The 25,819-nt window shown below is 41.3% G+C and overlaps 2 protein-coding genes across 3 annotated transcripts in view; both read right to left on the reverse strand.

Moving 5' to 3' along the window:
* cdk5rap1 (CDK5 regulatory subunit associated protein 1) overlaps positions 1-12,708 on the reverse strand; it is a 28,393-nt gene extending 15,685 nt beyond the window's left edge. The window contains exons 1-5 of one of the 2 annotated variants that reach the window (XM_072556951.1): positions 12,427-12,708; positions 8,996-9,099; positions 5,953-5,987; positions 5,478-5,578; positions 518-728 (exon numbers count right to left, since the gene is read on the reverse strand). In XM_072556951.1, coding sequence (XP_072413052.1) covers positions 518-728; positions 5,478-5,578; positions 5,953-5,987; positions 8,996-9,099; positions 12,427-12,691 — 716 coding nt within the window. In that variant the 5' untranslated portion in view covers positions 12,692-12,708. The remainder of the gene's footprint in view (positions 1-517; positions 729-5,477; positions 5,579-5,952; positions 5,988-8,995; positions 9,100-12,426) is intronic. The other variant, XM_072556952.1, reaches the window with a different exon arrangement.
* A 5,426-nt stretch (positions 12,709-18,134) lies between these two features.
* LOC140463176 (bactericidal permeability-increasing protein-like) overlaps positions 18,135-25,819 on the reverse strand; it is a 122,129-nt gene continuing 114,444 nt past the window's right edge. Inside the window, exon 16 of the mRNA XM_072556956.1 lies at positions 18,135-18,269. Coding sequence (XP_072413057.1) covers positions 18,231-18,269 — 39 coding nt within the window. The 3' untranslated portion in view covers positions 18,135-18,230. The remainder of the gene's footprint in view (positions 18,270-25,819) is intronic.

A 25,819-nucleotide genomic window follows, 5' to 3' on the forward strand; every position in this document is an offset into this window, starting at 1 on the left:
CACGCAAATATTCTTGTACCACCACTGTCTACTACCACTACGCCAACTTTGGATCCATCTTGCCAAATTACCCTGGACTCTACGTGCTTTTACCTCCTGTGTGAGGCCGCGTCAACAGCACTACCCTCTTCTACACACCTGATCACCTCCAATGTAATCAAATTGGTCAGGCATGACTTCCATTTGCCAAAGTAATGCTAACTATTTGTGACCAAACCTTGCCTTTCCAACTGAGCTACCAACTAACCCACCATTGACACTATTGGGTTCAGTTCTGCACCTGCAATTTCAAAAGATGGAAAATTCACAAACTTTTTTGTTCCAAAGTGAAATTTCTGAATTCAACATGCATTTGCTGATATTGTGCTTTCTCTGCAAATCTCCAAGGCCTTTGTTTGCTTCTTAACAGATTGAATAGAAATGAGTACAGATTGAGGTCTACAAACAGCATATCCTTCAATTGACAGATTACACTCTCAACCCAAACTGTAAGTTAGTAAATAGAGATTACACTTACACAAATGCAGACTTTGTCATGGTATTGACTTGAACTGGCATGACATCTGCATAGGTTTCATCCAATGACAATAAAACATTCACAGCCTTTTGGCCTGCTTCAGCCACTGTTAGGAGTCTCGGAAGATCACGGTAGGAATCTGGTCCAGCAATTACATCGACAAGTTTCTCCTTTTCCAGGATCTCCTCTTTAAGTCTCTCAGCCATGCATCCTATAACGCAGAAAAAAACCCACTACATTTCAGTTAATAAACTTCCAGTTTATAAAGAATTTAAAACTGAGTTATTTACATTGACCTGAGTTTTTCAATTATATCATTTTCATCAGAATGACTTGAAACAAGCAGGGAAACAGATTATTTAACAATGCAGACTTATTACATATTTTAACAGTTTAGCATATTCCAATTCACCTACAGCAAACATTTCCATTAAAATGCTTTAAAGTTAAAGGATGTTGGACTGAACTATTAAATTCTGTTTTCATATTAGTGCCACTATTTGATCACTTGTAAACATCAATATCCAATTTAAAAATGCTCTAAGAGTTTAAAATATTGAATCATCAGTAAACTTAGCCTTATTCAAATCAAGTACAGCATTAACCTGACAGGACCCTGAGAAAATGCTGTACACCTTAGTCACAATAATCAGTGGGTGGGGGGAGGAACGCCTGAAATGGGACGAAGGACAGCCCAGCAGTTGGGGCAAGAGGGCAGGGGCTATGCCGCTCCTACCTTCAGGACCTTCTTTGTCGCCCATCTCCCTGGTTCTTTCCTAGATCCCGATCACCCTGGTCCTTACTCTTCTTGGTCCTCCTCATCCCTTCGCACCTCCCACCCTCAGTCCTGAGCACCTCTCTCCCCCACCCATCCACCTGAAATGTGCACATACACAGTTTGAAGCAGTGCATAATGCGCATGTGTAGTGGTCAGCAAATGCAGCCAATAAATTAAGACCATGAGATACAATAGCAAATGTAGGCCATTCAGCCCATCAAATCTGCTCTGTTATTCAATAAGATCATGGCTGAGTTGATAATTAGGAGAAAGTGAGGACTGCAGATGCTGGAGATCAGAGCTGAAAAACGTGTTGCTGAAAAAGCGCAGCAGGTCAGGCAGCATCATTCCTGAAGAAGGGCTTATGCCCAAAACGTCGATTTTCCTGCTCCTTTGATGCTGCCTGACCTGCTGCGCTTTGCCAGCAACACATTTTTCAGCTCTGAGTTGATAATTGACAACTCCACTGATTCCCTTACTAATTAAAACATGTTTTATTAAAAATAATACGTAAAAGTATTACTAATTAAAAATGTGACACTCAAACCACAGCTTTTCATCATTGATGTGAAGAACTCACCACCCCCATCCCTCTATTCTTCCATTCAAAGTGCATAACCTCACAAACTCCTATATTATATTCCTATCTGCCAACCTTTTGTCCATTCACGTAACTTGTCCGAAAACCTCTTTCTAATAGTGTCATAGAATCATACAATCTACAGTGCGGAAGCAGGCCATTCAGTCCATCTATACCGACCCTCGAAGAGCATCCCACACAGATCAAACTCACTACCCTATTCTTGTAATTCTGCATTTCCCATGCCAGTCCATCCAGCTTGCAAATCCCTTGGCACTATGGGCAATTTTGCATCGTCAATCCACCTAACCTGCACATCTTTGGACTATGGGAGGAAACTGGAATACGCAAACAAAATTCACAAACACAGGGTGAATGTACAAACTCCACACAGATATATTTGCTAGACGATGGAATCAAACCCAGGTCCTTGGCACTGTGGCAGGAGGCAGCAGTACTGACTACTGAGTAGCCCTGTATCATCCTCACCACTTGGCTTCCCTTCTTTTTATGTGTCATCCACAAACTTGTGAATAATATTCACTTTTCTCATTAAGAGATTTATATATTGCAAATAATGGTGCTTCGGCACGGATTTATATGGCACGCCACTAGTTAAAGGGTGGCATCCTGAAAGTGAACGTCCTTAATCTCTGGTGTCTATTAGTTTGCCTAATCCTCAAACCATGCTTAAATACTACTGCACTACCATGGACTCTTACTTTATTAAGAACTGGTCTTATGGCTGATAGCTTTATCAAACAAGTTTTGGAAATCCAAATATATGGCATATAATGGTTTGCCTTCATTTGTCATGCTTGATATCTCTCCAAGGATCTACAGTAACTTTGTCAGGCATGATATACGCGTCATGAGGTTATATTGATTCTGCTTGATTATATTATGCATTCTACATTCTTTAGAATAGACTTCAATTTTCCAAATGACAGATGTTAAAACATCTGGCTTAGTTATGTAATTAAGCTTCCTCCATTTTTGATAAGCACATTACATTGGCAGTTGTCCAATCATCTGACTTTTTCCAGAATCTAAAATATCTTGGGCAATTATCACTCTGTAGCTACTTCCACTAATATCCCAGGAAGCAAGCTATCGGGAAAGCACCGACCTAGAGTTTCTCCAGCGATAGCTCCTGTATTTATTTCCTCCTCTTATTTTGCTCCTTGATTATTTAGGATTGTTTGGAACGTTATTATTTTCTAATATGCCACCTGATGTAAAATATTTATTCAGCTCCTTGGCCATTTCCTGTTTTCCCATTATTTCCCAGATGCTCTTTCTCAACTTCAGCATCTCAACTTCCTTTTGTATATTTAAATAAACTCATACTGGTTCGACATTACTTGCTAGTTTATCATCTAAGTTTACGTTCTCACTTTTTTTGCAGTTTTGTTTCTTTTAAAGCCTTTCCTAATCTGCTGTCCTACTACCAATCTTTTTCACCGTTCTATTTTTCCAATGTGATTCTAACCTCAACTTCCTTAGTTAACCATACTTGATATATGCCCTGAGAATCCTTCTTCCTCGCTTTTGAAAATATGAGCTATGTAGATTATGATAGCAAATGCCTAAATTGTTCAATGTTCCCTGACTGCCTTTCCTGCTAATCCCCTTGAACCCATTCTGCCCCCCTTTTTTTGTAATTATCCTTTAAGTTTAGCAAAATTGCTTCTGACTCTCAAACTGAACGCTAAATTCTACTTGGTCACTATTTCCTCGGGGACTTGTTCAGAGATCATTTATTAAACATGCCTTATTATACATTACATGATCCAAACCATCCTAACCCCTGGTTGGATCTGCAATGTTTTTTCTGGAAATCTGCCCAAAAATATTTTATGTATTTTTTCCTTGTGACACCTGCCAATTTGATGTTCCTTATCTACATGAAGTTAAAGTCAACAAAATTAACGTACTACCTTTTTCACATGCCTTCATTATCTCCTGATTTATTTTTGTCCTACAGTCGTTACTGTTATTAAATATTTCCAGTGTCCTCTCCTTCGTTATTTCTTATCACCACCCAGATGATTCTACATCATCGGGTCCATGACTATTTCTTGCTATCGTATTCATCCCATCTGCCATACCCTTTCCCTCCAACTTGTCCTTTCAAGAAGTCACACACACTGATGTTCCCAGATTTGATCTCCTTGTCACCGTTTCTCTAAAATGGCAATAAGATCACTATTTGTGCCATTGACTGACTTAGTTACAAATGACACATGCATTTATATCGTTTCAGTAATTTTGCTTTTTCTTTCCACTTTGATCCTATTCATTGCTTCATAAAAATTGGCACACCCTGCCTTTCCGAGCTCACGCTGGGTATCATTACCTAAATAGCCGTCCTGCAATGCAGTCAGGCCTATATGCTTTGTAAGCCAACTTATACCCAATCCACAACCCCGCCCCATCTATTCAGTTTTGCTCTACAACCCTAGTTAGGAAAGTGATCCTCGGCACAGATCATGTGAGGTGCATCGCCCAAGAGGTGTTCTCTTCGAACCAGTTGTTGATGAGGGTGCCTCATGGATTGCAAAGCATACTATCACGACGGACGGACGAATTTTCCTTTTGCCAAATTGAACTTGTAATAAATTTCAGAGACAGCTCTGAATCTTTTTATATATCCAAAACATAAACAATCTAAAAAAAATGGACAAAAGTCAGATGAAGGATAAAGGTTACAAATATTAGTAGACCACTGAAACTTGGTGCCCCAAATTGTTGAGGTAATAAAAACAGAAGGGTCTTTTGTCACATTTGTAAACTGACCTTAAGCTTGGGGATAAGGAAGGAGCTACATGTATTCTGGCATGAGTGTCCACTGGCTAAAGGATTCAAATGGGTCATTGATGCAGGCCCGAAAAATAGGATACAACAACAACAACAACTGAGCAGGGTCAGAGGCCAGTCCTCGTCAGGTGGCACAGCTCAGCAAGGAACCATGTTCTTCAGAAGCAAGATAGACTCTCTCTTCTGGTCTAAGACCAAGGGAAAATTCCCAAATACTTCAGCTGGAGAGTAGGATGCTGCCTTAACAACTTTAATGAGATTAACACACACACTGAGCTCACCCTTTGGTTTCAGTGAACTATCTTCGACTGTCGCAGGATGTGTAACTTACCTAAATAATAAAGTATTGTACCTGCTGCACCTGAAACTAAAACTATCATTAAATGCATGTGTTAGTTAACTGTGGGCCCTGAATCCATAAGGATGATTATAAAAATCAGCTGAGTAACGGCAAACAGGGATATATCAGAATTATGATGTACATGTTAAATACATCCATCCATTAATCAAATACCATCACTGGGTCACTATATCTTCAGTATATCTATCTTTTGTTTATTTAAAGTGCAGTGTTTTTATTCTACTTTGATACTCAAGTTACTGAGTATTGGTTGAGGAAAAGCTAGCCATTTTCAAAAGCAAAGAGCTCCATACAAATCACTATGACTGATGTGTTTCAACTTGTTGACTGATGACATTCAAACTAGCAAAAATCAGTTAGGTGGATTCCCTCTGTGGTTAGCCATATGTCTGCATCAAAAACATTAGTTTAGCTAACATACCTAAAATTGCTATTTTTAGTGGAACTTGAGATTTTGTTCGCTTGGATTTCAGGGTCGCAAGCTGCTTCAGCCTGTTCCAGATCGTTTGCTCTGCCTTCTCCCTGCAATTAAAAGTTTTTTTCCTTATACACTCACAGCTTACATTTACTTATGATATACTGTAACTTGTAGCTCCCCAGATTTGTCTTAATGTGATACTCCTCCCTCACCCGATAATTTGGTAGCAGCTAATAGGTGTTGCTGACGTCTTTTTGGCTGGATGATATAACATTCATTCCATAAAGTGGCAGCACGCCTCACTTCCACTTCAAGATCAATGGTGGGAGGTCTGATTTACAACTGATCTCCGAGAGCAACTGGTGACTGAACATTTACACCACAACACAAGTGAATGAAATTAAATTGACCAAATTACAAAAAACACACAAGAATACAGATTAAAATAAATTTCATAAGATACAGAGAAAGAGAATACCTGATTGAACATGTTACCAACAAGATCACATCTGCCTGCATCAAAATAAAGACAAGTCAGATTTGTTCTCAAATGGTCATTACATCAAAAATGCACAAATCTAAATGTACACTCAAGTGTATATTACTAAATTAGAGATAACATAGTATTGGAGCAAAATGCTGAAACAATGAGATAATGAACAGAATTAACTGAAATAGAATATACACCAATACACTACAGAACTAAAGATGTGGCTGCATTCCTGCAGTTTTGTCTGTTTTTAACTAGTTTTTTCATATAAAGTGGAGTAGAAAGTCACACTTCAAAAATATTAATTCCAAACTGCTAGGATATCCAATGATTCTGCATGTAAACATCACAGTAATGGACTGTATAACATCTCACAATATTATTGAGCAATCTATATGACAAATTGCAATACAGAGAGCCATTTGTTCCATTTCTGTCTCAAGTTTTTTTTACCCTTGTTTCCATTAAACAAAATTTAACTACTGAAGGGTTTTCACATATTCGATAGTCAAAAAAATTATAACCCGATCATTGAGAAATCTTGATTTACATTGTCAAATTAAAAGAAAAACACAAATAACATGCCAATAATTGATGGCAGGGAAAGTACAGCAGGTCAGGTCCTAGAAACAATTATCACAGAAGAGGTAGTGTTGCCAAGCTAATGGGGCTAAAGGTACACAGGTCTTCTGGCCCTGATGGAATGCATCCCAGAATATAAAAGGAAGTGGTGGAGGAAACAGTAAACGTACACGTGGTAATTTACCAAAGTTCTCTGGACTCTGGAGTGGTTCCAGCAGATTGGAAAACAGCAATGTGACACCAATGTTTAAAAAAAACAAAAGACTTCTGCAGTGGAGGAAAAATGCTTAAATATATCATCAAGGATGAAATAGCAAGACATCTGAATAGCAAGTATCCCATCAGGCAGATGCAGCATGGGTTCATGAAAGAGGTTCAACTAATTTACTGGAACAAGCAAGGTGGACAACTGGGAACTGGTGGATGTGGTATACTAGGGTTTCCACAAGGCATTTGACACGGTGTCACATAAAAGGCTGCTGTGTGACAAATGTTTTAGCATAGATATAGGATTGGTTAATTAACACAAAGCAAAGATTGAGGATAAATGGGTGCTTTTCTAGTTGGAGATCGGTGGCTAGCAGTGGACCTCAGGGAAATAGTGTTGGGTTGGCATTGTTTACAATTTACATAGATGATTTGGGGACCAAGTGTAGTGTGTCAAAGTTTGTAGATGACACTTAAGACGAGTAGGATAGCAAAGTGTGCAGAGGACACAAAGTTGGCAGAGGGATACAGGCTGATTGGAGGGTCTGGCAGTTGGAGTACAATTTTGGTAAATGCAAGGTCATCCATTTTGGTAGGAATAACTGCAAAATATTCTATTATTTAAATGATGAAAAATTGCAGCATGCTGCTGTGCAGAGGAACCTGGGTTTCCTTGAGCAGGAGTCTCAAAATGTCGGTTCACATGTGCAATTGATAATTAACGTGGCAAGTGAAATATTGTTCTTGTTTTTAAACTCCACACTTTTAGCAGAGGGGTTATGCTGTGGCTGTATAGGGTGTTGATCTGGAGTACTGTGTACAGTTTTGGTCTCCTTACTCAAAAAAGGACATACTGGCACTGGAGGGGTTTCAGAGGAGGTTCACTAAGTTGATTCCGGAGTTGAGAGGGTTAGCTTATGAGAGATGGAGTAGAACGGGACTATACCCACTGGAATTTAGAAGAATGGGAATGGGGTTAAGGTATCTTATAGAAGCATGTAAAACTTTGAAGGGTATAGAAAAAATAGAATCAGGGAAATTGTTTCACTGGCAGGCAAAACTGGAACTAGGGGACATAGCCTCAAAATAAGGACTGAATTGAGGAGGAACTTCTTCATCCAAAGGATTATGAATGTGTGGAATTGCCTGCCCAGTGCAGTTGAGGTTACTTTGTTAACTAGAGTCAGAATTAACGGAACTCCACGTTATAGTCCAACAGGTTTATCTGAAATCACAAGCTTTCAGAGCGTTGCTCCTTTGTCAGAGGAAGTCACTTCATCTGAAGGAGCAGTGCTCAGAAAGCTTGTGATTTCAAATAAACCCGTTGGACTATAACCTGGTTGCACAAAGTCAGAAGTCAAATTACACCTAGTTCTACAGCCGCAACTCCACATCACTGTTGAATTAATAGAGTTTTGAACACTAAAGGAATTAAGGGTTATGGTGAGCAGACGGGTAAGTGGAGCTGAGTCCACAAAAAGATCAGCTCTGACCTTCTTGAATGCAGAGCAGTCTCTAGGGACCAGATGTCTTACTCCTGCTCTTATTTTTACATTCTTATAACTGAGCCCTCTGGAGTGATTAAGTCCAAGAACAGAATAGAAATCTTGTTGCATGAATATTTCAGCTGTTAACGTTTTTTTTTTAAAAGGAATAGCTCAAAATACAGTTCAGTGTCTACAAGTTACGCAGTACTATGTCACCGAACATTTCCAAGCAGTATCTGCACATTTACTAGACCTCTGTTCTTAATCATTCATCTTTTACTCCAGTAGTATCCTTATCCTTTCAGTCGTTAAATTTTAATAGATCTGTTGAAATTAAGGCGAATACGTTGGATGCTACTACACTGTTCCAAATTGTTAAAATTGCACCCTCATTAGCATGTCAATTGCTCAGGCACCTTGACTGTTTTATGAAAACTGCTAACTACCTAGTAAATTAAACCAAGCTTTTTTCAAATTGCAGCTGTGTCACTAGATTCCAAAAAAACTGAGAAATTCAACTGTGATGCTTCTTCAGATCCGCAGTTTAAATGTCTAGTCATTGACAGGCACCCATGGAGAATGGGAAACAAGGGGGTTATTCTCTTTCTTGCTTTAATATTTTTAATGCAACATGGTATGGCTACAATTTTGAAAAGCATGAATTTGCCACATCTATTGTCAATTTATTATGTGGTAAACATATCAAACACTGGTCATAACCAAAAATCAACAATAATTACACTGATATAATTTACCTCTGCACAGCTACTACTTTTCACATAACCATTTTTCTGGAGGATAGACCAAGCAATTTCGGTGTCATTAACGTTCATTTGACACCCATAGGTTTCAAAATACACTAAAAATGACAAACATTGAAACAAATCAAATACTAGAAATGAGAATCAAGACAAATTGTGGGTACTGGTAAATTAAATACAGCAACACTTGGCAAATGAACATTCTTACAATCCAATTTTGTCTTCTATCGATTGAAAGTTTTACTAAAAAGAATCGTATATAAATGTATATTATTTTTAAAAACCATGTTACGTGATAACAGATGCATGTTAGTTATTTCAGTAAAACTGAATACAATAAATCATGAACAACTTCAGGACCTATTTTATATGCAGGAGTACAATGGCAGTGTTATAATGTATTCAATTTCATTACTATCATTTGTATGATTATCAATTTATGACATTTCATTTTTTGCCAGGAACAGCTTTTTGTCCCCCCAGGGTTATACATAAGAAAATGGTGTGTTAAAATGTCACAATTTTACTTTTATTGTAAACAAGGCTATGTTACACTGTATGTACAATATGTTACCCAATACTGTGGAAACTCGATTATCTGAATGTGATGGGCGGGCAATATTTCGGTTCAGATAATCGATTATTTGGAAAATCGATTAAATGCCTTTCCTCTGGGTCATGGAGTTTTTGAAGTCTGCTCCCTATTCAGGAGACGACAGCAGCACACAGCTCGTGAGACCCTGCCCCCAACACAACATTTTACTGCAATTTTTTGACATGTTCCATTGTTGCCGTGTACAGGACAGTATTGGAGAGATTATTCCTGGGAAGGGACATTGGGGGGCGGGGGGGGGCGCCTTAGGTTACACCCCTCTGTAGAACTCCAGGGAAAGTGTGGAGAGAGAGAGGGCGGGAGGTTAGTCATTTAGAGACGGTGCCTGTTTAATCACTGTAAACAAAAGACGCGATCACTGCTGGAAACACATCTTTGATGTAATATTTCTATCAGGACCTCGAGATCGCCTTCAGATAATCCGATTTTCAGATTTTTGGTATTTGGGTAATCAGTATTTGGATAATCGAGTTTCCTCTGTATACTGTCTATCACTGATGGCACGGTTTTAGGTAGTTTCTTCACTTAGAAATTTGAAAACCAAACTGGCCAAAATAACCAGAAACCATTGATTTCCTTCTCCCTCACTTGAAACTATTTCGCCAAGAGTATAACCAATGTTTTCACGACAGAGAAATAAGACATTAATTGCGTGAACATAATGAAATAGTGGTGGACTTTTCAACTTCTACCCAAGTTAGGTATTGACTATTTGTATGCAGGATTAACTCCATTTATGAAAAAAGGTGCAAGCTGCAGACAAAATCTAGACTCACCAACCATACACACAAAACACAAGTGGTTGGAAGCATTAATCTGAAAGCACACTGCCACTTAAAGACATACAACTGTATGAGGCAATAAAACTATTCAGAATTATGCAAGGCTTCCATAAAAAACTCCAACTTTGTGAATCCTCACAACCAACTGTTTTCACAAGAAATCAGAAGGCAAGAATCATAGCGTCATATAATGGTAGCAGCAAAGGAGGCCACTCAGCCCACCAATCTTTCTCAACTCCCTAAAAGAGCAAACCCATAGTTCCACGCTCTTATTTCCTCCTAGTCCTGCAAGTCAAATCCACATCCACACAATGAAATTGTGCAACACTCCGTCTATCTGACAGCTAACAAATGGACATGAGACAGTTTGTAGTGAGGTGGTCAGATAAGTCTGCAGAGTAACATTACCAGATAAAGTGCACAATTTGTGTTAGAATGATACTAAGTAATCAGTCATAAGTTGACTCTGCACAGTACTGATCACTTTAAAGTTGAAGATGGTTAAGAGGCAGTTCAAAGGTGGTTCAGTAGACTATAATAAAAGTTGGAATGGACAGAAATCTTGAGAAAAAGTTGGACATGCCAGACTTGTATCTACCAGAGTTTCGAGTAAAAAGGCAACTTGATTAAGTATACAACATACTGAATAGCCTTGACAGGGTAGATGTGAAGAGAATGTTTCCTCTTAACAGAATGTAGAACAAAGTGACACTGTTTAAAAATCAGGTGTCGCTCATTTAAAATGGATTGGAGATGCTCTTTTGTCAAAGGTCATGAGTCTTGGAACTCTTCCTGAAAAGACTGTGTAATCAGAATCCACATATCTATTAAACAGTGCAGATGCTGATCATTTAGCTCACATCTGCTCTGTTTTTCAATGATATCACAGCTGATCTAGAAATTCTCAGCTCCATTTTCCTGCCTTTTCCCCGTACCTACTTGATTAAAAATCTCTCAACCTTCAGAATACTTAACAACCTATCCTTCAAATCTATTGCTGTGAATAATTCCAGATTCATTCTGCTCTAAGAGAAGAAATTTCTTACCCATCTTGAATGCACAATCCCATATTCTAAGATTATGCTCTCTGGTCTAAGACTATCCCAAAAGGGAAACCATCTTTCCACATCTACGCTATCAAGTTCCCAAGAACTTTAGATTAGATTAGATTACTTACAGCGTGGAAACAGGCCCTTCGGCCCAACAAGTCCACACCGCCCCGCCGAAGCGCAACCCACCCATACCCCTACATCTACCCCTTACCTAACACTATGGGCAATTTAGCATGGCCAATTCACCTGACCTGCACATCTTTGGACTGTGAGAGGAAACCGGAGCACCCGGAGGAAACCCACGCAGACACGGGGAGAATGTGCAAACTCCACACAGACAGTCGCCTGAGGTGGGAATTGAACCCAGGTCTCTGGCGCTGTGAGGCAGCAGTGCTAACCACTGTGCCACATGTCTAAGGTCACCTCCCATTCTTCGAAAGTGTAATGAGTACAGGCTAAACTATGCATCCTCTCCTCTAAAGACAGTCCCTTCAAACCCAGAAACCACATTCTCTGGACTGTCTCCAGTACCAGACTTTGAATACTTTTAAAGGTATGACAGATAGATTCCTGTCTATTGAGCAAGGTGATAAAACTTTATTGGGGTGGGCAGAATGCAGGTTTAAAGTTACAATCAGTCACAATCTTCCTAAATGGCCCAAGGGGCTGAATGGCCGATTCCTGCTCCTAAACTGTATCCTCAGATACATTCGTTCAGTTTGCAGCAGCGCATCCCTCCAAGTGTCAACATGTCTATTCACCCAAATACCTAAATTTAAATCACAGGAGCTTCAGCAACTGCTCAAATACTGTGCCTTGTTGTACAAATGACGCCTTCAGACATTAACGTTCATAAGGAGAGCCTTAGGAAACCTGCAGCCTTGGATTTTTTTTTTGAGGCTCCGGCGTTTGCTAACGGGAGAAATCGGATTGAAACACTGCAGCATCGCGAGCAGCGAGATGGTCAGGTAGACCCACCTCTCCGGCCGCTGCAGGAGACTCCGGGCCCGCTCAGGTAGGGCGGCGGACCCTCCGCCTGCTCGCCCGGCCCGCTCCCCACATTATCCTGGGGCAGCGCCCGCAGAAACTCCCTCAGAGTCGGCGCACCCGCCAGTCTCGCAGCGCTGGGAGGCTGCGCCGGCCCGTCCTGCCTGTGCCGGACCACGGTGGCGGCCCCCGGCGGCCCATGAGCCCGGGGGACGGGAGACGGTAAGAGACCCCTGACCGCCCTGAACCTCCTCATGATGGCCGGCGACAGCGTCAGTGCGCAGGTCAGGAAAAAAAAACACAACATCGCGAGGGTCGGCAACCGGCGGGATTTCAACGGCCGCGTCTGTGCCGCATGCGCAGAAGCAATTTGAGGGCGGTGCGCCACCATCTTTATACAGGAGCAGTGAGGCCTACCTGTGTTAAAGACAATGGTTAAAATCACACAACACCAGGTTATAGTTCAACAGGTTTATTTGGAAGTACAAGATTTCGGAGTACTGCTCCTTTGTCAGGTAGCTAGTGGGGCAGGATCATTGAATTTATAGTAAAAGATCAAAGTGTCACACAACTGATTCGATCTATTGAACATACCTAGATTGCTGTTAAGTCCTTAATCATTCGAATGGGTTGTAGGTTTCAATTCATTAATATGTAAATTGCAGGACGTCTTTCAAGTCTCATTCCCAAGATTACAAGGTTTTGTAAAAAAACAGGTGACAGTTCAGACAATGCATTAAAGGTGTGAGTTTAGAGTCTGTCTGTATCCCAACCTTGAGTCAGACTGGTTCTATTTCCAAAGTAGGAATTTATAAAGTGTCACATGGACTGAATGCCGAGAGATTGTGTGTTTTTTGAACGAAACAGAATGTATCTGCAAATACAAGTCTGCAAATGCAAATTCACTCCACGGACTTATATGTGTGTGTGTGTGTGTGTGTGTGAGTGAGTGTGATGGAGTATATGCCTGTGAGATGATGTGCACATGCGTGTGAGTGTGGGGGGTGCATGTGTGTGTGTCTAAGAGTATGTGTATGACAGATCTTGGCGAGGTCCTTATTCTCACCGATAATGTTTTATAGGCAGTAAAGAACATGGTGTAGTTTCTCTGTTCCAGGGAAGTACTGGACAACAAATGGTACCCTATAGTTGCATCCTGTGTCTGTCTCCTGAGGAGGTCATCATGGTTTCTTGCTGTGGTATGTCTGAACCTGAGACCGATGAGTTGAGCATTGTATCCTGTTCCTATGAGGGCATCCTGCAGCACCTTCAGGTGTCCGTCGCATTCCTACTCATCTTAACAGATCCTGTATATGTATTGGGCTTTGCTGTTTTAATATGTTCAGGGTGGAAGCTAGAGAAGTGCAGCATTGGGAGGTTATCTGTGGTTTGCAGTAGAGTGTGGTTCTGAGGTGCCTGTCCTTGATGGAGTTGAGTGTGTCCAAGAATGAGACAGATACTAAAGAGTATTGCAGAATTGTATTTGCAGATAATTCAATTTTGTTCAAAAAGCACACAATCTGCAGGCAGTCAATGCAGGCAGTCAATCCATGTGACATTATATAAATTCCTACTTTGGAAATAGAACCAGTCTGACTCAAGATTGGAATACATGCAGACTTTAGCCTCTCACCTTTAATACATTGTCTGAGCTGAGATGTCACCTTTTTCTACAAAAACTTAAGTCATTATAGAATCATAAAATCCCCGCAGTGTGGAAACAGGCCATTCAGCCCAACAAGCCCACACTGACCATCCAAAGAGTATCCCACCTAAATCCATTCCCCTACCCTATTACTCTACATTTCCCATGACTAATGCACCTAACCTACACACCCCTTAAAATTTTAGCATGGTCAATTCACCTAACCTGTACATCTTTGGACTATGGGAGGAAACTCATGCAGAGATGGGGAGAATGTGCAAAGTCCACTCGGATAGGCATCCGAGGCTGGAATAAACTCAGGAATGTGACTTGAAAGAAGTTCTGGGATTTACATATTAATGAGTCGAAACCTGCAACTCATTCTAAAAGATGAAAGATTTAACAGCAATCCAGGTTTGTATCAGTTGCATGACACGATGATTTTGTGCTATAAATTCTGTGTCTTATGATCCTGCCTCTTTAGCTACCTGAAGAAGGAGCAGCGCTCCAAAAGTTAGTATTTCCAAATAAACCTGTTGGGCAATAACCTGGTGTTGTGTGATTTTTAACTTGAAAGAAAATGGGCAACCTGTCGCTGTCAGGTGATGAAGGAGCGTCGCTCTGAAAGCTAGCGTACTTTCAATTAAATCTGTTGGACTATAATCTGGTGTTGTGTGATTTTTAACTTTGTACACCCCAGTCTGACACTGGCATCTCCGAATCATGACTGCTATCTTTGTAAGTTATCTGAACCCTCACATACGTCAAGCCTTTAACTCACAGCCATTTTAGTAAAGAAAATTGCCTCACCCCATAATTAGGGAAGGAAAATTTCATTTTGTTGAAGGAATGCTTAATAATCCTTAATGTGCACTAAAATTACATAATATATGAATTGCAGCAGATTCCTGCACCTGTAGCTTTTTTTGTCTCAAACTAAGTTTGTACCACTGCAAAGTCTCTTCAAAGATACCCATTTTGAAGAAGTTCTAACCCTCCCTCAGAAGTGTACTCAGTTATTCCCTTTCTCACTGCCACAGTGCCGTGTCACCTTGCTCCCACCCCTAGTCCTGAAGAGATACAAACAAAACGTTGACTTCTCCACCTCCTGATGCAACCTAGTTTGCTGTGTTATTCCAGCCTGATTCTGCAGGGTTTTTTGCCTCTGTTCTTAAAACAGTTCATAAAATCAAATAAAGTTGGTTCAAAGTGGTTGGAGAAATAATTTCACGTGATAGCTCAAGGTAGAAATGGCTTGAAGTTTACCTCCGATGATACAAAGCTTGGAAAGTTATTGAAAGCTATAGAGCAGGTTATTTTTAAAAAAGCATAAAAATACAAAGTTTTCAAATCAAACTGATATTATTCCAAAAAGTGATGCTTGGACACATTTATGTAATAAACATACATGATAACAAAGTGCAAAATAACTTGATGGTGAGAAATTGGGCTTATTGGCATCCACTGTTTAAACACTTCATCTGCCATTAAAGCTTCAAAGTGGCATCTACACACAATGCACACACAATGGTGTGTGAATTATACTGGGTAATTCAATAAATTCAATAAATAAATTGTATAGCAGAGCAGCAGCAAATGTCCACCAGAAATAAGATGAGCAGGTCTTGGCATTGAAATGCATCTCATGCTATCTGTTTATTTGTTAATTGTTTCAGGTTGTGGCATCTACAGGGAATTTACTGTGGCAACTGGTAAAGGTGATATTGGTATCTTCAAAGTTTCTGCACATAGATGCTTCTAATCATGCATGGCTGCACTCTCTGAATGGCAGTACCTTCGGGGAAAAAAAGTCGTGATCTGCAGAATGAACAGAGGAAATGCAGATCAGAACAAAGTGCTCTCAGATGAGGGTGAAGAAGGAATCTCAGCAAGAGGCCATTTCTCCCCAAAGGTACTGACGGAAAAGTTCTCCTACCTGAATCACTGCAAGAAATCTGAACCACTATCCACATTTATCCCATCTACGAAGAGTTATGGTTGCAGGACTGGTGTGTTCAGAGTCTGTCAGTAAGAAACCTTGGGGTGCGGGTTCATAGTTCCTTGAAAGTGGAGTTGCGGGTAGACAGGATAGTGAAGAAGGCATTTGGTACACTTGCCTTTATTGGTCAGAGCATTGAGTATAGGAGTTGGGAGATCATGTTGCAGCTAGACAGGCCATTTTTGGAATACTGCATTCAATTCTGGTCTCCCTGCTATAGGAAAGATGGAGTGAATTTTGAAAGGATCCAGAAAAGATTTACAAAGATGTTGCCAGGCTTTAAGCTATAGGGAGAGGCTGAATAGGCTGGGGCTATTTTCCAAAGATTTTCAGAGGCTGAGAGGTTTGAATTGATTTGATTTATTGTAGTCATGTGTGCCTAAAAGTTTTGTGAATGAATAGTACAGGCAGAGGCTCTCTAAGCAAGGGCATTCACAGCATAGGTTTAAGGTGACAGGGAAAAGATTCAAAAGGGATCTAAAGGGCAATATTTACATGCAGAGGGTGGTGTGTGTATGGAGTGAGCTCCCGGAGGACATAGTGGAGGCTGGTACAATTCACCATTGAAAAGACATCTCGATGCGTACATGATTAGGCAGAGTAGGTGACATGGGCTAAATGCTGCCTCATGGGACTAGATTAATTTAGGATAACTGTCAGCATGGACAAGTTGGATTGAAGGGTCTGTTGCCATGCTGTACAACTTTATACCTCTATGACTCTAGGTTACCCATTTTGCTCGCATGGGGGATTGAGGAATGCCGAGCTGTCCTACCCAAATCTCTCCAATTACCTTTATTTATATTTCCTCAATGTAATTAAATTGCCACAAAGCATATGGGATAATGTGTTGATGGGGAGAATAACAACACATATGAACAGATAAACTAAGACAACAACTGAATCTCAACATCACACAACAGGATCTGGACCAGATGGGCCAATGGGCTGAGAAGTGGCAGATGGAGTTTAATTCAGATAAATGCGAGGTGCTGAATTTTGGGAAAGCAAATCTTAGCAGGACTTATACACTTAATGGTAAGGTCCTAGGGAGTGTTGCTGAACAAAGAGACTTTGGAGTGCAGGTTCATAGCTCCTTGAAAGTGGAATCGCAGGTAGATAGGATAGTGAAGAAGGCGTTTGGTATGCTTTCCTTTATTGGTCAGAGTATTGAGTACAGGAGTTGGGAGGTCATGTTGTGGCTGTACAGGACAGTGGTTAGGCCACTGTTGGAATATTGCGTGCAATTCTGGTCTTCTTCCTATCAGAAAGATGTTGTGAAACTTGAAAGGGTTCAGAAAAGACTTCTAAGGATGTTGCCAGGGTTGGAGGATCTGAGCTACAGGGAGAGGCTGAACAGGCTGGGGCTGTTTTCCCTGGAGCGTCGGAGGATGAGGGGGGACCTTATAGAAGTTTACAAAATTATGAGGGGCATGGATAGAGTAAATAGACCAAGTCTTTTCCCTGGGGTCACAGAGTCCAGAACTAGAGGGCATAGTTTTAGGGTGAGAGGGGAAAGATATAAAAGAGACCTAAGAGGCAACTTTATCGTGCAGAGGGTGGTACATGTATGGAATGAGCTGCCAGAGGATGTGGTGGAGGCTGGTTCAATTGCAACATTTAAGAGGCATTTGGATGGTATATGAATAGGAAGGGTTTGGAGGAATATGGGCCGGGTGCTGGCAGTTGGGACTAGATTGGTTTGGGATATCTGGTCGGCATGGACGGGTTGGACTGAAGGGTCTGTTTCCATGCTGTACATCTCTATGACAATGATTCTATTTTCGGGAGCTGCAGTGTCTAGCAGTAAAAGAAACATGCACACAGGACAACAAGATATTCCATTCAATTTACTGAATCAATTGAAGTAACCAAATATATTAAATAATTACACCCAACTATTTGTATCCTTTATGTAATTTCAGAAAATGGAACTATTTTTTGCATGGACATATTTTATAGTTAAACTTTTCCTTGGTAATTACAGTAAAATATCATAAAGCAGTAATATGTCTACATGTAAAGCATTACATAGTGCAAGGAAAAATTGCTTCAGGCAAACATCAATGAGAGAAAGATTTGTATAATAAGTTTCTTCCTGGATGTTTCAGTTTTTGGTCACTGCATCCTTGGTGTGCAATTCTTTGACATTCAAGTGTAGGTGAAATCAGTGGCAACCAGTAGGAAATTCTAAAGAATATAAACAAAGGAAAACCTGAGCAATTACCGGGAACAATAGACGTTATGTTTACTTTTATTACAATCTATTTTATTCACCATTGAAATGTCTGGCAGTCATTGCAAACAATGACACAATTTCTCAATATTAGTGGAGATAAATGCATGAGGTTTTAGCTTTCTTCGGGTGACATATATTGCTACCTGTTACATTCTACTACATTACCACTCTGAAATGTAGCTATTTTTATGAAAAAGTACATATAAGATTCATTGATAACTTTCTTGGTCTTGCTTGTTGTGTAAAAGCAATTATATAAAAAAAGGAAACAAATAATGTGCAGGGATGTGCAGGCTAATGGGTCAGCTGTGGTAACTGAGTGGTTATGGGGATAGGGTGGGTTTCGGAGGAATGCTCTTTAGAAGGTCAGAGTAGACTCAATGGCCTGAATGACCTTTATCTGCACTAGGGATTCTATGAGTCTATAAATCAAGGTGGTCAAAGAATATAAAGATCCAAAGAACTGTAGATGCTTAACCAGAAATTGCTGGAAAATTTCAGCAGGTCTGGCAGCAGCTGTGGAGAGAAATCAGAGTTTACACTTCAGGTTGAATGACCCTTCCTCAGAACAGCTGTACACAATGACAATAGTCTGTTGTGGCTCTGGACAAAGATAAGTAAGGAATATTTATTTGCAATTGCAAGGAATTACACATGTAGAAGAAGGCAAATTAACTATTATTAGGTGTATAGTAACGAAGAACTTAGAAAATTATGAAATAATTATGTCGAGTCATCACGGATTTATGAAATGAAAATTATATTTGGAAATCTGTTAAGAGTTCATTGCAAGTAATAAAATGGTAAATTGGGTTTGAATGCATGTAGTGTATTTGGATTTAGAAAAAAAAATTGATAAGTTTCTGCAAAAGACACTATTACATAAAGTTAGGACGCTGAGGACTCAGGATACTATATTAAGCACTGTCTGAAAATTGATTAATGAACAGAAAGTAAGAATGTACAGGTAGTTCCAATTGTCAAGCTGTAGCTAGTGGGAGAGACCTATTGAGGATAATAAACGTAACAGCAGATAGAGGTGAATATAAGCAAAACAATAAGATAGTCCAAAGTAAAGGAGACAGAAGCTAAAGCATCAGTTATCAATGAAAATTAATAAGTTATCAAAATAGAAAAAAACAGGGCAGAGTGTATCCAGAACCCAACAACAATTATACGCAGACCAGCAGTTAGCAAAGAAACCACACCAGCAAACATTAAAGAGCAGATAAATTTCTTGGGCCAAAAGAGAGAGATTTAGAGGTTAGAGGAGAGCAGTCTAAGAGCGCATTGAAGGAGTTCAATGTCATCTAGAGCATTTAAAGCAACTTAAACACCTCATTAACATTACATACGGGCTCTACGGTGCCTGTCTAATGAAATCCAGTAGCCGCCCCTCCCGGGCTCCGCTTGTCACTGGTTCCTTACCCACTTGGGTGTTTTTACTGGTGCTGGAATATTAATAAAGTTATTTACACACCTGGTGTCTTGCACTTACACAGGCACAACATGGGTGCTGAGGAAAATAAGTACTACTGCTGTATAGCAGTTAGTGTAGGGGGATGTGACAAACAAATACATAACTAGAAGATTGGAACCTTCTCTGTTATAGACTCATAGAGTCATAGAGATGTACAGCACGGAAACAGACCCTTTCGTCCAACTGTCCATGCCGACCAGATATCGCAACCCAATTTTGTCCCACCTGCTGGCACCTGGCCCATATCCCTCCAAACCCTTCCTATTCATATACCCATCCAAATGCCTTTTAAATGTTGTAATTATCCCAGCCTTCTCCACTTCCTCTGGCTTGAGCACTGACTCCGAGCTGGCTGGCCACAGACAGTGTTCTATGGAGGAAGTAGCTTGATTTGGACATAGACAGAGGTACTGACTCTTTTTTAAAAAAAAAGAAATCAGGTAGCTCGCTGCTACTGGGACTGTGCAATGTTTCCCCTGTGATACCATATTTAAACCTCAACTGTGCACCACTTCAATCCTGCAAGCCAGGAATTGGCTTTCGATCTCTGTTTCTCGTCCATTTTTGGAAAGAACATCTCCCAGAAAGGGAAGCTGACACCCCTGCTTGGCAACACAGACTGGAGGTATTGCTGGTGGTAAAGAAGAGGTTCATCCTCTTTACTTGGTTTGGCAAAGGAGACCATGGTACCAGAACCAGCCATCCTGGAACCAGATGGCACCTCAGGTCAATGCTGTTTTCTATATCAAAAAAAGCCCAACAGTACCAGAGGAAGGTTGCAATCTGCAAGGGTAAATCCCATCATCTTTTCTTTGCCACTTTGTACTCACACTGATTCTGCCACCAACAAAGCTAAGTGTCTATAACTTGTACGAATACATGCAGCACCTCCACTGCTTGACTCTCACCTACTTCAACATTCTAAACTACTACTCCTTCCTGCCTTACTCACTCATAAGGACAGCTCAGCACGTTTGCTGCTGCATCATCATTAACCATTCTGAAGCTGCACGATAGCTCAATGGTTAGCACTGCTTCCTTATAGCACCAGGGTCCTAGGCTCAATTCCACCTTCGGGTGACTGTCAGTATTGAGTTTGCATGCTCACCCCGTGTCTGTGTGGGTTTCCTCCCACAGTCCAAAGGTGTGCAGGGTTGATTAGGTTAGATTACTTACAGTGTGGAAACAGGCCCTTCGGCCCAACAAGTCCACATTGACCCGCCGAAGCGTAACCCACCCATTCCCGTACATTTACCCCTTTACCTAACACTACGGGCAATTTAGCATGGCCAATTCACCTGACGTGCACATCTTTGGACTGTGGGAGGAAACCGGAGCACCCGGAGGAAACCCACACAGACACGGGGAGAATGTGCAAACTCCACACAGTCAGTCACCTGAGTTGGGAATTGAACCTGGGTCTCTGGCACTGTGAGGCAGCAGTGCTAACCACTGTGCCACCGTACCACCCACATGGTTGGTGGATTGACCATGTTGAATTGTTTGTAATATCCAGGGAGATGCATGTTAGGTGGGAAATGCAGGGCTACTGGGATAGGGTGGGGGAATGGGTCTGGGTGGGATGCTCTTTGAAGGATCAGTACAGACTTGATGGGCCAAATGGCCTCTTTCAGAATTGTAGGGATTGAATGATTCTTCCATCTACTTTCATGTCACTCAGTCCCTCCTTTGGTTTAATTGTAGGTACATTGGACCAATGCAGAGAGACATGCAACTGATATTTGACTCCTCATAAAAAGATCCTGGAGCTGGCTTGAGAAGATAGCAACTGCTCATGTGGGGACACTGAGATCTCCCTGTCGAGGGAACTCAGAAGGCTTAATGGTGCCTTGCTGGGTTGCTTTCCTATTACCACCACTGGTAACTTTTACTAATAAGCTCAAGCTTCTACCCCTGTTGTGGAAGTAATGGCTTCTCTTCTCTGCTATAGACACTAATAGCAGCCACGCATGTACTACCGTGAAGAGGCCAGACCGTCCGGCCATCAGCTCCTCCTCCACCTCTGTGGAAGAAGCCACCGATCTCTCAGAGGATGCACTAGCAAAGCTTTCTCCTGCACCCTCCAGCAGTTCAGAGGCTGTCTCTTCAATGGGTTCTTGAGCTGGATCAGACTCGGGAGCACAATCTTATGAGCACAATATTAGCATACTTCTGCAGCTGGTTGAGAAAGAAACACACCAGGACTCTGACACTGAGAACTGTCAGAGACCAGGCAGTGCTCAGGTCCAGGCAGAAGATGTGTAGGTCGATTATAGAATCAGAATCAGAGATGTACAGCATTATGTACTTTTTTATGATTAGAAAGATAATCTCAGTATAGGAGGTTTGTCTGATGACCCAGTAAATGGCCTTGAAACTTGAAGGAATCCACCAACTTATCAGTGCTGTGAAAGAGTCACACTGGACTTGAAATGTTAACTTTGTATCTTTCTCATCAGGTACTGCCAGATCTGTTGAGTTGGTCTAACACATATTATGTTATCATAATATTGTACTGGCTTCAGCATGTACACAACTGGCTGTTTCCATGGACAGGTTGCCCTCTGCTATAGCAAGTCCATCAGAACACTCAATAGCTGCTGGAAGTGCATGGGGCTATGCACTCCATTGCTTTAGCCGCTGAGGCCTAACATCAGCACAATGCAAGAGGGAGCCGAGGGAATCCAGATCTTACTCTAGAAGGCCCTTCTTCACAAGGAGACAGAGTGATGCCACCAGTTACCTTGACAGAGAAGGAATGGCACAGGCCTCCCCCACTCCCCCATTCCCCCAGCAGCTCCCACACAGAACAGTCCAGCAGTGCCAGGGTGCTCCACCTCCAACTTGTCTATCATCTCCAACTCTGTAGAAATTGCTGCCAAGAAGAATGAACCTGAATCTGGGCACGAGTCTCTCAGAATAACTGGGTCCTCTTGTCACTAATGTCACTGGTGTCATTTCTCCAAATCTTATTGGCCAACAGAGTTTCCTGCAGGGCAAGCTCCCTACATCTCAGCTATGGGCCCTCCGATGTAAAAGTAATGCTGTGAGAGCTCACAGTTAGCATAGGTGGCACATATTATCATTATAGTGAGGAAGTTAGAAAGACACAAAGGGATCAGTTCCATGTTATACTTCTCTTTCAAGGCATACTGGGGACTCAAGAGTTATACATTCCACTACCAAAGAGACACACTGCAGTATCAATTGCATGTCTGTCCTCTTACAGAATAGACAGAACATCTTCGTAGGGAGGAAGCTGACTGAATCTTAGAGAAGGAATCCATTGGAGCCACACATGTAGATCCCTCTGCAGCCTCAGACAAAGGTTTTTGTCCTCCTCAGACAAGACTGATAGCCTTGGCCACAACCCTGTTAAACTGCCTCCTGCTCCCATTATCTTGCTTCCCCTCCATATTAGCATAGGCATATGAATCCCCCATTGAGAACAGGCAAAACCCTTCTGTTTGAATATCTTCCCACCAACACATGATCATGAAGGATTCAATAATCGGTCCCTGTAATCCATTCACTCTTATCACAGGACATCAACATTCACAGGGCCTTGTAAAATTATAATTGCCCATCTCAAACAATGTAACAACAATCGACCATGTGACTTATAGACCTTTTGTATTAATACTATAAAAATACTGCCTTTACGTGGAGCAGAGATTCGTGGAGAAGTGTCACCACAAGTAAACACACGACTACTTTTGGGGACATTAAGAATCTCTCGCCAGCTGTCCTATAATAAAGCATCTGCCGTTGCACTGAAACTTGTGTCGGTTGGCTTTTTCGAACAAAATAACATCAATATTTGGTGCCGTGACTCAGACATCAACATAGGGAAGCTCTCACTGGGCTGAGTAAGTGACACAAAAGTCTGAATTAAACAGAACAGAGTGGTAAGAGCACCCCAGGGTATTCCATCACAGACTGCTCCTTGTTATCAGCCAGACTATCTGTCCCTCGCCCAGTGGAACTGGTACCTTGAAGAGGTCAAACGAACCACCCAGACCCAGCTTGTAAGGTAGGAAAGTTTTGTCAGATTGCTTTGAATTGCCTCAGGGTGACATTGGCTACTCTATATTGTTCCTGTAGGAAAAAGATTAGTACTGGGGACTGTGGTCAGGGAAGTGTTCATCACTATCTGAGGGATTCAGTTTAGGGAGCTGCCTCTTTTGGATATGGCCGGTGGAAATTAACATATAATAAGGAAAGAGGGTAGGCTCAGTAACTTTCTCACCCCGTAGTGTTGATATGGCTGTTGGAAATTGTTTGTAGCAGAACTTGAGTCATAAGATAAAATGGAACAGTCCCTCTATGTTGTTGGGAAAGGGGATAATCTGTGAGGAAATATCTGATTGAATAAAAGGAACTATGGAGCTATGAGGGAGGAGCTGGCCAAAGTTCAATGGTGCAATACCCTAGCAGGGATGGCAGTGGAGCAACAATAACAGGTATTTCTGGGTATAATGCAGAAGATGCAGGATCAGTTCATTCCAAAAAGGAAGAAAGATCCTAAGAGGAGGCAGGGTTGGCCATGGGTGACGAGTGAAGTTAAGAAACATATAAAGTCAAAAGAGAAAAAGTATAACATAGCAACGATGAGTGGGAAAACAAAGGATTGGGAAGCTTTTAAAGAACAACAGAGGACAAATAAGAAGGAAATACGCAGACAAAAAATGAGGTACTAAGGTAAACTGGCGCCAAAAATATAAAGGAGGATAGTAAAAGCTTTTTTAAGTATGTGAAAGGAAAAAAATGGTTAAGACTAAAATTGGGCCCTTGAAGACAGAAACAGGTGAATATATTACAGGGAACTAAGAAATGGCAGAAGAATTGAATTTGTACTTCAGATCTGTGTTCACTGGGGAAAACACAAGCAATCTCCCTGAGGTAACAGTGGCTGAAGGACCTGAACTGAAAGGAATTTATATTTGCCAGGAATTGGTGTTGGAAGGCTGATAAGTCCCTGGAACCTGATGGTCTACATCCCAGGGTACTGAAGGAGGTGGCTCTAGAAATCGTGGATGCATTGGTGATCATTTTCCAATGTTCTATAGATTCAGGATCAGTTCCTGCGGATTGGAGGGTGGCTAATGTTGTACCACATTTTAAGAAAGGAGGGAGAGAGAAAACAGGGAATTATAGACCAGTTAGTCTGACCTCAGTGGTGGGAAAGATGCTGGAGTCAATTCTAAAGGACAAAATTATGACACATCTGGATAGCAGTAACAGGATAGGCCAGAGGCTGCATGGATTTATGAAGGGAAAATCATGCTTGACTAATCTTCTGGAATTTTTTGAGGATGTAACTCTGAAGATGGACAAGGGAGATCCAGTGGATGTAGTGTACCTGGACTTTCAGAAAGCCTTTGATAAAGTCCCACACAGGAGGTTAGTGAGCAAAATTAGGGTGCATGGTATTGGGGGCAAAATACTGACTTGGATTGAAAATTGGTTGGCTGACAGGAAACAAAGAGTAGTGATAAATGGCTCCCTTTCGGAATGGCAGGCAGTGACCAGTGGGGTACCGCAGGGATCAGTGCTGGGACCGCAGCTTTTTACAATATATATTAATGATATAGAAGATGGTCTTAAAAGTTATATTACCAGATTTGCTGATGATACAAAGCTGGGTGCCAGGGTAAAATGTGAGGAGGATGTTAGGAGATTACAGGGTGACCTGGACAGGCTAGGTGAGTGGGCAGATGAATGGCAGATGCAGTTTAATATGGGTAAATGTGTGGTTATCCACTTTGGTGGCAAGAACAGGAAGGCAGATTACTACCTAAATGGAGTCAAGTTAGGTAAAGGGGCAGTACAATGAGATCTAGGTGTTCTTGTGCATCAGTCAATGAAAGCAAGCATGCAGGTACAGCAGGCAGTGAAGAAAACTAACAGCATGCTGACCTTCATAACAGGAGGAGTTAAGTATAGAAGCAAAGAGGTTCTTCTGCAGCTGTACAGGGTCCTGGTGAGACTGCACCTGGAATATTGTGTGCAGTTTTGGTC

Source organism: Chiloscyllium punctatum, chromosome 37 (assembly GCF_047496795.1).
Source record: "Chiloscyllium punctatum isolate Juve2018m chromosome 37, sChiPun1.3, whole genome shotgun sequence".
NCBI lineage: Eukaryota > Metazoa > Chordata > Chondrichthyes > Orectolobiformes > Hemiscylliidae > Chiloscyllium > Chiloscyllium punctatum.